This window comes from Lepus europaeus, chromosome 17, assembly GCF_033115175.1.
Source record: "Lepus europaeus isolate LE1 chromosome 17, mLepTim1.pri, whole genome shotgun sequence".
NCBI classification, from domain to species: Eukaryota; Metazoa; Chordata; class Mammalia; order Lagomorpha; family Leporidae; genus Lepus; species Lepus europaeus.
In genome coordinates this window covers 48800110-48813921 of record NC_084843.1, presented here as the reverse complement: position 1 = coordinate 48813921, position 13812 = coordinate 48800110, and the positions used below count along the sequence as shown (strand labels likewise).

Sequence of the window (13812 nt, the reverse complement as noted above, 5' to 3'; positions counted from 1 at the left end):
GAAATGATGCTGAATGAAATAAGCCGGACACAGAAAGACAAATACCAAATGTTTTCCCTTGTATATTTGAGCTAAAGTTATTTTAAAATGAATAAATAAACACACACACACATACACACACAGAAAGGCCTGTGTGTATCAGTACTGGTGGAAATACAATTTTGTAAAACTTTGTTTTATACCTTTGTCAAACCAATGATTACTTTCAATTTTATTTATTTATTTATTTATTTGAAAGTCAGAATTACACAGAGAGAGAGGAGAGGCAGAGAGAGAGGGGAGAGAGGTCCTCCATCCAATGGTTCACTCCCCTGAGGGCCACAACAGCCGGAGCTGCGCAGATCTGAAGCCAGCCAGATATATATGTATCTGGAGCCAGGAACTACTTCTGGGTCTCCCAGAAGTGGAGTGCAGGTGCCCAAGGACTTGGGCCATCTTCTACTGCTTTCCCAGGCCACAGCAGAGAGCTGGATTGAAAGTAGAGCAGCTGGGTCTCAAACCAGTGCCAATATGGGATGCTGGTGCTTCAGGCCAGGGCTTTAACCCACTGCACCACAGCACCAGCCCCTCAAACCAATGATTATGTATGTTATACTAGGGGCCCGGCACTGTGGAGCAGAAGGCTCAAGTCCCGGCTGCTCCACTTTTAATTCAGTTCCCTCTGATGGCCTGGGAAAAGCAGAAGATGGTCCAAATGCTTGGGCCCCAAACCCTCATGGGAGGCCTAGAAGATGCTCCTGGCTCCTGGCTTCCACCTGGCCCAGGCCCAGCCATTTTGTCCATTTGAGAATAAGCCAATGGATGGGAGATCTCTGTCTCTTTCTCTCCGTCTCTCTCTCTGTATCACTGCCTTTCAAACGCATAAACAAATCTTTTTAAAAAGTGTTATACTACTACAGTTTTAATCATCTGTGAATACTTTAAAATTTATTGCATGGGTGAAAGGTCATTTTTCCCTTCAATTATTGTATGTAGTCCTTGCCTATATTCTTTGCTTTTTACTTGTTAAACTTTTTTTGTTTTTGTTTTTTAATTTTTTGACAGGCAGAGTGGACAGTGAGAGAGAGAGACAGAGAGAAAGTTCTTCCTTTGCCGTTGGTTCACCCTCCAATGGCCGCCGCGGTAGGCGCACTGCGGCCGGCGCACCGCGCTGATCCGATGGCAGGAGCCAGGTGCTTCTCCTGGTCTCCCATGGGGTGCAGGACCCAAGCACTTGGGCCATCCTCCACTGCACTCCTGGGCCACAGCAGAGAGCTGGCCTGGAAGAGGGGCAACCGGGACAGGATCGGTGCCCCGACCGGGACTAGAACCCGGTGTGCTGGCGCCGCAAGGCGGAGGATTAGCCTAGTGAGCCGCGGCGCCGGCCCTTTACTTGTTAAACTTATTTGGTGAGGCATTAAGCCTTTTTACTACAATGTAAATTTAAAATATGTTATCTTAAAAAATTAAAGAAACAGAGCGGGAGGGAGGGAAGAAGAGAATATTATTATATTCTTAGAATTGTATCTACAAACTATATCAAATCTGTAAAAATCTAATTAAAAATAAAAATCATATATATATATATATATATATAACTGCTTCCATCACCTGCAGTTGCTAGCAAATCAGTAGGTAGGAAAGAGATTCATAAATATAGAACACTCACACAATGTTTCTATTGGTGACTTTGTGAATTTTAGAGACTGCCCAAATGCTGGTACCAAAGGATAAAAAATTAAACGTGATGGCTTCTGCAGCATAACAATCAAAGTTTCTAGCCAAGATTATCTGCATATATTGCAAAAGCCATGATAAATTAGCATTGACTATGTCCCATCCTGTGTAGTTTATTAAGCATTTTATAAAAAACAATATACATGCCCACCATCACCACGTGCATTCTGGAAATAAGAACTCCATCTTAAAAATACATGAGATAATCTGAGGAGGGGCCAACTGGCATATTTTACGAGCTCATCATTCTGGGCACTTTCAAACAGCAAAACACGGCACCAACTTCACAGTAATCCCATCATCAAACTGCCTCCAAAATGACTTCATCTTCTGAACAAATTCTAGCTCTGTTGACTGATTATACTGAACAACCCACGTATGAAATGCCAAAAGAGCAGGAACATGAACTATACTGAACCTGTCAATTCTGAAAGAAATTCCAAACGGGTAGATGCAGGGGAGAAGTGGGGCAGAAGGGACACCTCAGAGTAGTAAAAAGTAAAATGGGCACTTGTCATGTAATTTTCCATGGAGGAAAAAAAACAACAACAACAACAACACTTGGCCTGGAGAAAACTGGAAATTTAAAAAGAGAAAAAAAAAATAGAGCTAGTTCCAGTACTTAGTAGCCCCAGGTCCCGTTCCTAAAAGGAGAAACAAGATGAGAATGGCTTTAGGTGACCAAAGGTGTTTCCTCTTGGGGATCCAGGAGTATTTCTGGATTGTGCCAACAAAGAAATTCTACCCCTGAGACAGGCGTTTGGCACAACAGCTAAGGGGCCAACTGAGACACCTGCATCCTATATCGTAGGGCCCAGGTTTGAGTCCAGCCTCTGCTTCAGATTCCAGCTTCCTGCAAATACATACGCTGGGAGGTAAATAATGACTCAACTACTTGGGTCTCTACTACCCAATAGGGAAGACTCAGACAGAGTTCTTGGCACCTGACTTCAGTTTGAATCAGCCCCATCTGTCATGGGCATTTGTGGAGTGAACCACCAAACGAAAGACCTTGCCCTCTTCCTTTCAAATATAAATAAATGAATAATTTTTTCAAAAAATAAATTCAGGGTCCAGCACTGTGGCGCAGCAGGTTAACGCCCTGGCCTGAAGCGCCGGCATCCCATATGGGCACCAGCTCGAGACCTGGCTGCTCCACTTCCAATCCAGCTCTCTGCTATGGCCTGGGAAAGCAGTAGAAGATGGCCCAAGTCCTTGGGCCCCTGCACCCACGTGGGAGACCAGGAAGAAGCTCCTGGCTCCTGGCTTTGGATCAGCGCAGCTCCAGCCATTGCAGCCAATTGGGGAGTGAACCAGCGGATGGAAGCCCTCTCTCTCTCTGCCTCTCTTCTCTCTCTGTAACTCTGACTTTCAAATAAATAAATAAATCTTAAGAAAAATAAATTCAACCTTGCATAATAATAATATTCTTAATTTCTAGGAATTATCTATGCAGGGCAAAGTCTCAGTCAGACACGGGTAAACTTTGGGGCACAACTTGGAACTCTGGGTCACAACGCAGCTTTGTTCTCCCCCCTTTGGGGACTCTAGGTTGAGTCACTTAGTACTCACGCTGATCCCTTCTTTGTCTATTTCTACTATAGAAGCTGGAAACAAAGGTCCATTCCCAGAGGTTCTTGCCACAAAGCAAGGACAAAGAATTCAGTACAAAGATCCAGGGGGCTGGCGCCGTGGCTCACTTGGTTAATCCTCCTGCGGTGCCGGCATCCCATATGGGCAACGGTTCTAGTCCCGGCTGCTCCTCTTCCAGTCCAGCTCTCGCTGTGGCCCAGGAGTGCACTGGAGGATGGCCCAAGTGCTTGGGCCCTTGTACCCGAATGGGAGACGAGGAGGAAGCACCTGGCTCCTGGCTTCGGATCGGCACAGCGCCGGCCGTAGCAGCCATTTGGGGGGTGAACCAACAGAAGGAAGACCTTTCTCTCTCTCTCTCTCTCTCTCTCTCTCTCTCTCTCTCACGGTGTCTATAATTCTACCTGTCAAATAAATAAAAATTTAAAAATAAAAAATAATTAAAAAAAGAAAGATCCAGGAGAGAGAATTCTTCATCGTAAGAAGGCAGACTTGGCCGGCGCCATGGCTTAACAGGCTAATCCACCGCCTTGCAGCGCCAGCACACCGGGTTCTAGTCCCGGTTGGGGCGCCGGATTCTATCCCGGCTGCCCCTCTTCCAGGCCAGCTCTCTGCTATGGCCCGGGAAGGCAGTGGAGGATGGCCCAAGTCCTTGGGCCCTGCACCCCATGGGAGACCAGGAGAAGCACCTGGCTCCTGGCTTCGGATAAGCGAGATGCACCGGCCGCAGCGGCCATTGGAGGGTGAACCAACGGCAAAAAGGAAGACCTTTCTCTCTGTCTCTCTCTATCCACTCTGCCTGTCCAAAAAAAAAGAAGGCAGACTCTTGAGTAGAGAGCAATTTTTCTTCTTCCCTCTTTTCCCTGTGTCATCCACAGAGCAGCTCAAGGTACAGCCACGGCCACATGGGAAAACTGAGAAAACTGCCACGGGCTGATGATAGTGGAGGCAAAGGGGATGCATGACACTGGGCTCCTCGTGACCTGGAGCAGCTGCTGGGGCCCAGACTGCTGGGCCTCAGAGTCCCATGCACTGAGGATTACCCCCCGGGGCGTAAGCCACTCTATATTTGGGTTTCTGTTCATGGCAGCCAAATACATTCCTATCTGTAAAAGTCAGCAATACAACAAACCCCTGGAGCTCTGTTTTAAGTTATCAATGATCAACCTAACCAAAACCCCACAAGTCTTCACAGAGATAAGACCTAGTGCGAGTGCTGACTCCATGTCCGTAAGCGCAGGGTTTCAGTGCCCACCGGCGGCCTGCGCAGAGGCCCCTCCAGTGGGCAGAGTGAGGACCCCAATTCAGGCTAGTGCTGAAGCAGGTCCTGAGCCCTCTGCTGCCCAGCTACACAACTTCTGAGGGGCTTTCTCAATTCGTCTGAAAGCACTGCAAACTCATTTGTGTTCTTTCACTCAAGCACAATGGTCCTAACAAACTTCCTGACGTTTTAAAGGAAGACTTGTGCTAAAAAATAAACCAAAGGGCTGGCGCTGTGACGAGGTAGGTTAACCCGCTGCCTGCAGTGCCGGCATCCCTATGGCCACTGGTTCTAGTTTTGGCTGCTGCACTTCCAGTCCAGCTCTCTGCTGTGGCCTGGGAAAGCAGTAGAAGATGGCCCAAGTCCTTGGGCCTCTGCACCTGTGTGGGAGACCTGGGGGAGGCTCCTGGCTCCTGGCTTCAGATCGGCTCAGCTCTGGCCATTGTGGCCAATTGGGGAGTGAACCAGCAGATGGAAGACTTTTCTCTCTTTCTCTTTCTCTCTCTCTCTCTCTCTCTCTCTCTCTCTCTGTCTCACTGTGTTTAACTCTACCTCTCAAATAAATAAAATCTTAAAAATAAATAAATAAATCAAACCTCACTATCAAAAAATTTATTTACATGCACTTTTTTAAAAATTAAAAGGCCTGGGGACCAGCATTGTGACACAGCAGGTTAAGACACTGCCTATAATGCTGGCATCCCATTTCAAGTCCCAGCTGCTCTGCTTCCAATCCACTTCCCTACGAATGAGCCTGGGAAAGCAGCAGCAGATGGCACAAGTGGTTGGGTCCCTGCCACCCACATGGGAGGCATGGATGGAGTTCCGAGATCCTGGCTTCAGCCTGGCCCAGTCCAGCCATTGCAGCCATTTGGGGAGTGAATCAGGAGATTAAAAAACAAATAAATAAATAAAAATTAAAAGTCCTAGAAAGCATTTGCTTTCAAGTGTTTTTGCTTTTACCTTTTATTTATTTCGGGGACTGAGACAGAGGGAGAGAGTGCTCCATCTGCTACTTCACTCCCCCAATACCTGCCATGGCCTGGGACAGGCCACAGCTGGGCAGAAGGAAAACGAGCCATGAGTGGCAGGAACCCAGTTACCTGAGCCACTGCCACTGCCTCCCAGGATCTGCATCAGCAGGAAACTGGAGTAGGGAGCCAGAGCCAGGTATCAAAGCCTGGCAACTCCCATGTGGGGTCTTAACTGGTTTCTACCCTCTAGGATATACGCCCACCTCTGCTTTCTAGCATCTGAAATCTTCAACCACCACGTGGGTAGTGCTGCTGCTGCTGCTGCTGCTGCAACAGTGCTCCTGAGCACCACGTGCCTGGCCCTGGGCTAAGTATTTCACACGCATCCCCTCGTTCAGGGCTCACAGCATCCCCATAAGGAAGCACTGCTGTTGTCTACGTTTTACACGTGACCAAAGGCTTCAGCAGAGCATTTTATTTTGAAAAAGCCTCTTTCTAGACACCAATGAATGACTCAAGTTCAGAGCACCTTATAATTAGAAAAGGGATGCACCAACTTTGCTGCTAGTGTTTGGTAAAAATATCAGAAGTGAACAGCTCAGGACCAAGGAATGAAAAGTACTCAAAGAACAATTACAGCTAAACAGAGTGAAAAGCCCTCTCATCCCAAATAAAATCTAAAAGCCCACACTTCTGTCTCCCAGCGTGTTACTCAGCGTGTACTCGCCTACCTTCACAAAGGCCAATATACTCTGCATACTGCAGGCCACCAGAAGCCCAACAATAATATTTAGATAGCTGTGAATGCTCTGTAATCACAAGATCACTGAATTCACTTTCCAATATACTGGATGTTCATTTCCAAGCTAAGAATGTGCCCTTTATACAGTAAGGTTCACAATGAATATTGTTAGTCATATATTCAGCACTTCTTGTGTGGCCAGCACATGTTGCTCTTGCCTAGATCTTTTTTCTCTCCTGTGGCAACCAACTCAGAATGGAAGCACAGGGTGACAGGTGATGAATTTCCCAAGCTCCCTATTCAAAGGTAACACCAACATTCAAATTCAGGTCTGGCCCACAGCCCTGTGTCCCCACCCACTAAGTTCCCTAAACTACTTGATTTGTTCTTGGTTCTTAGCCTTGAATTGACCATGGCTAGAAAACTCTACTCACTTAAGGTCCACTCTTCATCTCTGCTTCCAGTACTCCCCCATCTTCACTCATTGCTACTTCCTATTCCTTCCTGCTCCCACAACACTAAGATTACTATCTGTTCACCAAATCATCGGACACTCTTCACTGAAGTTTGCTGAATTCAACAGATAACATCACTATAACTGCTCCCCATACTTTCAATCAATGATATGAGGACCTCTGTGTTAGTGGCTACCTGTGCTACTCAGGAACGCAGTTCTGCCTACCATTGCAAAAATACAACATGGTTTTTTGTTTGTTTGTTTGTTTTGTTTTTGTTTTTGTTTTTGTTTTTTTTTTTGACAGGCAGAGTGGACAGTGAGAGAGAGAGAGACAGAGAGAAAGGTCTTCCTTTGCCGTTGGTTCACCCTCCAATGGCCGCCGCGGCTGGCGCACTGCGGCCGCCGCACCACGCTGATCCAAAGGCAGGAGCCAGATGCTTCTCCTGGTCTCCCATGGGGTGCAGGGCCCAAGCACCTGGGCCATCCTCCACTGCACTCCCTGGCCACAGCAGAGAGCTGACCTGGAAGAGGGGCAACCGGGACAGAATCCGGTGCCCCGACCGGGACTAGAACCTGGTGTGCCGGCGCCACAAGGCAGAGGATTAGCCTAGTGAGCCACAGTGCCGGCCACATGGTTTTTAATATCACTAGCGGCAGTATCTTAAAAGTGCACCACACGCCAATGTCTATTCATGAAAATGGGCCATCTCCTCCATTGCTAATACTCAATATTAACCTACTGAACACAGGAATGCCTATGCCTATGCTTCTAAATTTCATGGGGGAGTTTTTCTATCTCTTGGTACACATAAATGTTTTTCCAATGTAAAAAGAAAGGAATTAATACAGGAAACCTGCATTTGCCTCTCAGGACTCGGCAAACACCAAGATTTCCTACTGTCCCCTAGGCTTACCTCTGTAAACTCTCTTCCCTCTTCATAGCATAACTCACATTTAATTCATTTAAATGAATCACCACTATTATCTTACATGAGCATGAAATCTAAATTTTAAAAATTTATATTAAAGAAATTAAATTGCTTTCTTTATAATTAAAAATGCTGTCCATGGTATCCACCCATCAAAAAGGCTGTTCCACCTATCAAAAACCTAAACTCTATGTAAAGTCTCATTTATAAAAACACTGACTAATAACACTGACAAACTTCATTTGGAGTCTAACAAAAATGTCAAATATGCTGCACAGCTATTCCAAAGTAGCAATTAGATGGGAAAAAAACACCAATAAAATGAGTGACTTTTCCCCACATTTCCAGCCTGGTGGTTTTTATGTGTATCAATTCTTTTAAGATTCAGTGATCATCCAAGAATGGTATTTCGTTCCTTTGACTACTACCCTTCTGCCCACATTTTAATCTCACTGAATTTTTGGTCCACTGCGTAGAAGAATTTCTCTAGTAATAAAAATACAACCCATTAAAGATTAACCTGCCCCCAGGACAGTCTCTCTGAAAACAAATTCCAAGCATAATAATCATCAATTTACACCGTGAAGATTTAAAGGCCTTACAGTTGTACTTATTTTAAGATGACTTATATTAGAAAACAGCACATACTTTAAGGGTACAGTAAAGAGAAAAATGGCAAATCCAAATTCATAATATCATCATTTCGGCAAGGCAAACACAGACTCTAATCCTCATTTTTCAGATAAAAAGTTTTCTACCCAAGAATATGTGGCATTACCAGAACATTTGCTGGCTTGCCAGACTTCCTACATCAATTTCTATCTATTTTGCTTATACAATTATGGACTGCAAAATTTATATTCCCGAACTATTTACTGACTATATACTATATGTCATAAACTGTGGCCAGCACTGGAAATTGTTGACATCTATGATAATAAATGCAACTGATATTTATGAAGCTTTTATCACTTATCAACACAAAATGCAAGGTTTAACTTTCAGCCATTATCTTGTTCAATACTCACAAACCCTAACATCAGCCTCGTTTTACAGATGGGCAAACAGAGGCCAGAGAAACGCCCAGATTTCCCAAGGTCCTCTAGGGATTTGAACCCAGGTCTGAGGACTTCACACCTGCTAGAAATACCTCCTACAGACTTAGTCTGGTTCCCTCAGTTATGGTAGCTCTACACCACTCAACAGTGGGAAGCACATAAAATGTCTGGAACACTGAGCACTGGGTTCTATTGTCAAATGTGTTCCAACTTTACTTTCTCAAAAAGGATCATTCACTTATTGGTGATTCTGTAAAGTTAATCAGTGTAGTATGCTCAATCATTAATATTTTTAAAGATTTATTTATTTGAAAAGCTCAGTGAGATACAGATAAAGATCTTCCGTCTGCTGGTTCACTCCTCAAAGGCCCGACAGAGCCGAGAACTCCAACTGGGTCTCCTACACGGGTGTCAAGAATCTCAGCACTCGGACCATCGTCCAACATCTGCTGCCGTCCCAGGTGCCTTCCTAGGGAGCTGGATCGGAAGCAGAGAAGCCTGGACACAAAATGAACCCGCACTCCAATATGAGAAACCAGTGTTCCAAGCAGCGGCTTAACCCACTGCACCACAATGCCAGCCCCATGAATATCTAGCTATCTGTTACTGAAGAAATGTTAACTCTGTTAACCTGTTGAAGAAATTTTATTGCTGCAAAACAACGTTAAACCATCTCATGTCAGAATATCCTATCTACCTAGGGCACAGTCTTCAAGTTAAAAAAAAAATGACTCCCCCATATTTCACTTTATTCAAAATGCAAACGGAGTGATTCAAAAAGGAATTCCACTTCTAAACCTCAGATTATACACGTGGGCTTCCCAGAAGCTACTATCACTGTCATTTCTTCTTTGTGCACAGGTAAAATAGGTAAGAACGAGGAGTCTTAATCCCAAAAAAAAAAAAAAATCCTACAAGAAATCTTTCACCTCACTAGTGGAAAACAAATCGGAAACTTCTTTAAAACCATAAATATGAGCTCTTATCAGCTCAATCCAATCTCAAAATATTTTTCTAGCATCAATTTAACATGTTATTTTACAATAAAAAAAAAAAAACTAGGCACATTAAGAACCACAGAGCAAATGAAAAAGCTACAATGAGTTGCTGACATGCAAGTGGGGTTTGAATGTCCCAATCAGCACCACTACATTCTTATTTGAACAATTTATCACAGAAGTTGCTGTCCTAACAAGTTAAATAATTGGGGGGGGGGGGAGGAAGGACAAGTATCAGGCATGTTGATCAATAAAAACAAGCAACAGGGGAGAGACAACACTGTAACGCATCCAAAAACGCCTGCCAAACACTCTTGCTAGTTGTTTCCACCAAGTTATTGTTTTGGAAAACATGTTGTTCTCTCTTAAAATAACCCGCTTAATAGTTCTAAAAAGCCACTGCATTTCCACTGAGGTCTAAATCGCCCCCATATTGCGATACACTGACTGATACAGTCAACGTTACGCACGAAGCCACAAAAGAAAGTTGGGGATGTTCCAATCCTGCCGAGATAAAAGGGCCCTAAACTACTGAATGAATCGGCAGCGCCGGCCCTAGTAACACTCTGGCGGGGTCCTCTACACCCATCTCAAGAATGACACCCACGCATACTACCTCTTCTCCCGCCCTTGGACGTGGGACATGAGCCACCCTGGTAGCCTCGCTTTACTACTAATTAAGATTTTTAAGGAAGGTCAAGACGACCTTGGACGTGTCGGTGTTCGCTCCAATCCTCGCATTACAAATGAGAATGTGTGTCCAGCACGGTTCCAGTGTTCCTGCCTGGGAAAGTCCCAGAGAAACTAAAGAGTTAAGGAGGGGGAAATCCCAAATTGTGAAAGACCGACTCAGACACCCAGAGCACAGGCAGATTTTTCAGAACTGAACGGAACTCCAGCCGTGTTGTATAAGCCTGTCGGAGGAGGAACACGCACTGCCCCGACTCTGCCGGCGCTCGGGCCCCTTCGGCTCCGGCGGGCGTGGGGGCGGGAGCTGGCGTCTGCAGCCTTCACGTCTGCAGAGCGCTTCCCACCGGCGAGACAAGGCCCCTCAGCTGGAGGACGCGGGGACTGACAGGGGGAGAGCGAAGCAGACAGGCACGCACAGGCGAGGATCCCGGGCTGCCGGGGAGCGCCGAGAGGCTCGCGGACTCCGGGCGGTCCGGGGTGTGCGGAAGGTACAGCCCGGGGGTCCCGACCAAGCGGGCATCTCCAGACTACAAGGCAACTTGGGCGCACCGGTACCAACTCGGCCTGCGGCTTTTCTGAAGCCGGCCAAGTCAGCACAGGAGCCCCCGGCCCCCGGAGACCCGAGCGGCGTGGAAGGGTGGGGAGCCCCGCGAGGTCTCGGTTCCCGCGCGCGGGGAGGTCCGGGAAGGAGCCGGAGCCCGAGGTTGCGGGGGATGCCTACCTTGTAACATGGCCTCAAGTTTCTTCCTGTCCACGCGGAAGCGCTCCTCGCTCCACTCGGGGCTGTGCAGGGGCGCGCCGGCGACCAGGTCGTCCTCGGAGCCGGGCATGGGCGAGTCGGTGCTGCGCTCACTGTTGGAGCCCGGGTCCGACTGCGCCGCCAGGTAGCCGGGCTCGCCCTGGGCGGCCATGGTGGGCGCGCGGCGCTCGGACTCCGGCGGCTGCTGCTGCTGCTGCTGCCGCTGCTGCCGCTGCTGCCGCCCCCGCCGCTCCCGCCGCCGCCGCCGCCGAGCTGCTTTCGCCGCCGCCTCCGCTGGCCCGCCGGGCTCGACTGGCTCCGCGCGCCGCGGCGCTACCTCGTCCCCCCGCAGCCGCCGCGACCGCCGCCGCCACGGAGGCCCCGGCGCATCCCAGCCACGGGCGCCGCCCACGCCGCCCGCCGCCCCGGGTCGCGGCCCGGGTCCTGGGCCAGTGGCTGCGCCGCCCCCCGCCAGCAACGCCCGCGCGCAATGAGCGCGCCGCGCCGCCCCGGCCTCCATCCGCAGGGCTCCGGCGCCCCCTCCCCGCCCGCCGCCCCTGCAGCCGCGCGCTCATTGGCCGGGGCGGCCCACGGGGAGCCGCGGCGGGCGGACGCGCGGGCGGGCGGCCCCTGGCGCTCACACACTCGCGCGCACACACCACGTACACACGGCCCCCTCGGCACCTACGAGGACACCCGGTGGCCCCCGCCGCTCCTTTGCGGGCTTCCAAACGCAGACACCGGCCAAGTTCAAGTACAGCGGGCTCCGGAGATGCACACACAACCCCTGTTCCATGCGCTCACACACGCTCCCCCTAAGACTCACAGACCCCGCTGGTCCCACGAGCGCGAACAGGGGGAGGGAGAAAAGGGGCTTGCAGGAGAACGCAACTCCACGGTGGACAGACAGCACCACGCACATGGCTCCCGCTGTCCTCTCCTGCGCCGGTGTCCCGACCCGGAGGCCTCCTCTCGTCCCCTGGGCCAAGTAGCCCGCTGCGCACGCTGGGGGGACAAGAGTCCTATTCTTTAATTCTAAGGGAAGGGGATTTTTTTTTTTCCTTGAATGGTGCTCGAAAAGAGTCATTCTCTCTGTGATTCTCAAAGAATGAACCTCGCAGATTTAAAAAGCGAGGGGGAAAAAAAGAAAGACGAGAGCAATGGCTCAGGGGCTGCCGTGGTGATCAGCTGGGTACAGCTGGCGTCTGAGCCGGACTCAGAGGCTGGTCAGGCTCTCAGGGCTGTGTTCTGCCCAGAATAGGTGGTGTCAGGGACCCCTGCCCCTCGCTACTGGGCCAGCTCACCCTCTGCCTCTCTCAACCCTGGATGTGGAGCCCGGGGGAAGAAGAGACACACTGGACCTCCACTTTCGCAGTTCCTGGATTCATACCCTCTTTTGTTGAATGGACAAAAGGACAAGGTGTTTTTTTGCTCTTTGTGGGAAGGGGAATGGGGCCCGCAGTTTATCACTGTTCCACTGGCCTTCGGTAGCACAGCCCGTGGGTAATCATGCAACATGCTTGAAGCAATTCGAAATGTTCCCAGGTTCCGCTGCCTCGTTGATAAGAACTGATTGTGTGCTTAGTACTGTGGGGTTCTTCACAACAGAGGAAGAAACTGAGGCGGTGGGAAATTAAATGACTTGACTGGGACCCCCACAGCAGCAGAAGATGGAACCAGGAATCGAACCTAAGTCCACGCGTCTGATACTGAATCTCTACAAATCCCTGATCCTACTTATCGAGGCGTCCTGGAGCACTGAGGGCAGAGGCGCAATTTCGCTGCTCAGATTCATCACCAAGGTTCCTCCTCTGAACTTGGGAACTGTTACTATGATGGTCAGAATTAGTGAGCAGGGCCGCAGGTTCCCCAAGAGGACTTATTCTAGGAGCATCCCCCACTGACTTCCATCAGGACTGCTCATCCTCTTTCTCTATAACCAAGTCTTTCGTGGACCCTATTATGTATCAGGACCTTGTTAGGCCCAAAGAACAGTGAGCAAAGATGGACTCGATGCCTGTGCTCCTGGAGCCGACTATCTAGTGAGAAAGACAGGAAACTGACCAAAAATAAATACATTACACAAATATACAATTGTGCCTTAGTAAGCCTTATAAATAGGTATTAGTTAAGAGACAAGCAAACATACAATGTAGTCACTGGGTTCTCTAGGGGAAATCAGTGTAGGTGTCTTTCTTTTAAAAAGTGACTCTAGGGGCCGTGGTGCAGTGGGTTAATCCTCTGCCTGCAGTGCTGGCATCCCATATGGGCACCGGTTCTAGTCCCAACTGCTCCTCTTCCAATCCATCTCTCTGCTGCGGCCTGGGAAAGCAGTAGAAGATGGCCCAAGTCCTTAGGCCCCTGCACCCACGTGGGAGACTTGGAAGAAGCTCCTGGCTCCTGGCTTTGGATCAGTGTAGCTCCAGCCATTGCAGCTATCTGGTGAGTGAACCAACCGACAGAAGACCTCTCTCTCTCTCCCTCTCACTGTCTGTAACTCTACCTCTCAAATAAATAAATAAATAATTTTTTTTAAAAAAAGTGACTCTGGAATGCATAACACAAGTTTGAGAAGAAATGAGGCAAGAAAGGGAAAGAAGAGCTGTTCCTGCAAATGATCATTGATCACAATAACATCTCTGAAGATAGATACTACAA

General features: G+C 48.6%; 1 protein-coding gene across 3 annotated transcripts in view; it reads right to left on the bottom strand.

The window, feature by feature from the left end:
* Nucleotides 1-11340, bottom strand: part of BICC1 (BicC family RNA binding protein 1) — a 338019-nt gene extending 326679 nt beyond the window's left edge. For all 3 annotated transcript variants that reach the window (XM_062215389.1, XM_062215390.1, XM_062215391.1), the window contains exon 1: nt 11137-11340. In XM_062215389.1, coding sequence (XP_062071373.1) covers nt 11137-11326 — 190 coding nt within the window. In that variant the 5' untranslated portion in view covers nt 11327-11340. The remainder of the gene's footprint in view (nt 1-11136) is intronic.
* Between the last annotated feature and the right edge of the window lie 2472 nt (nt 11341-13812).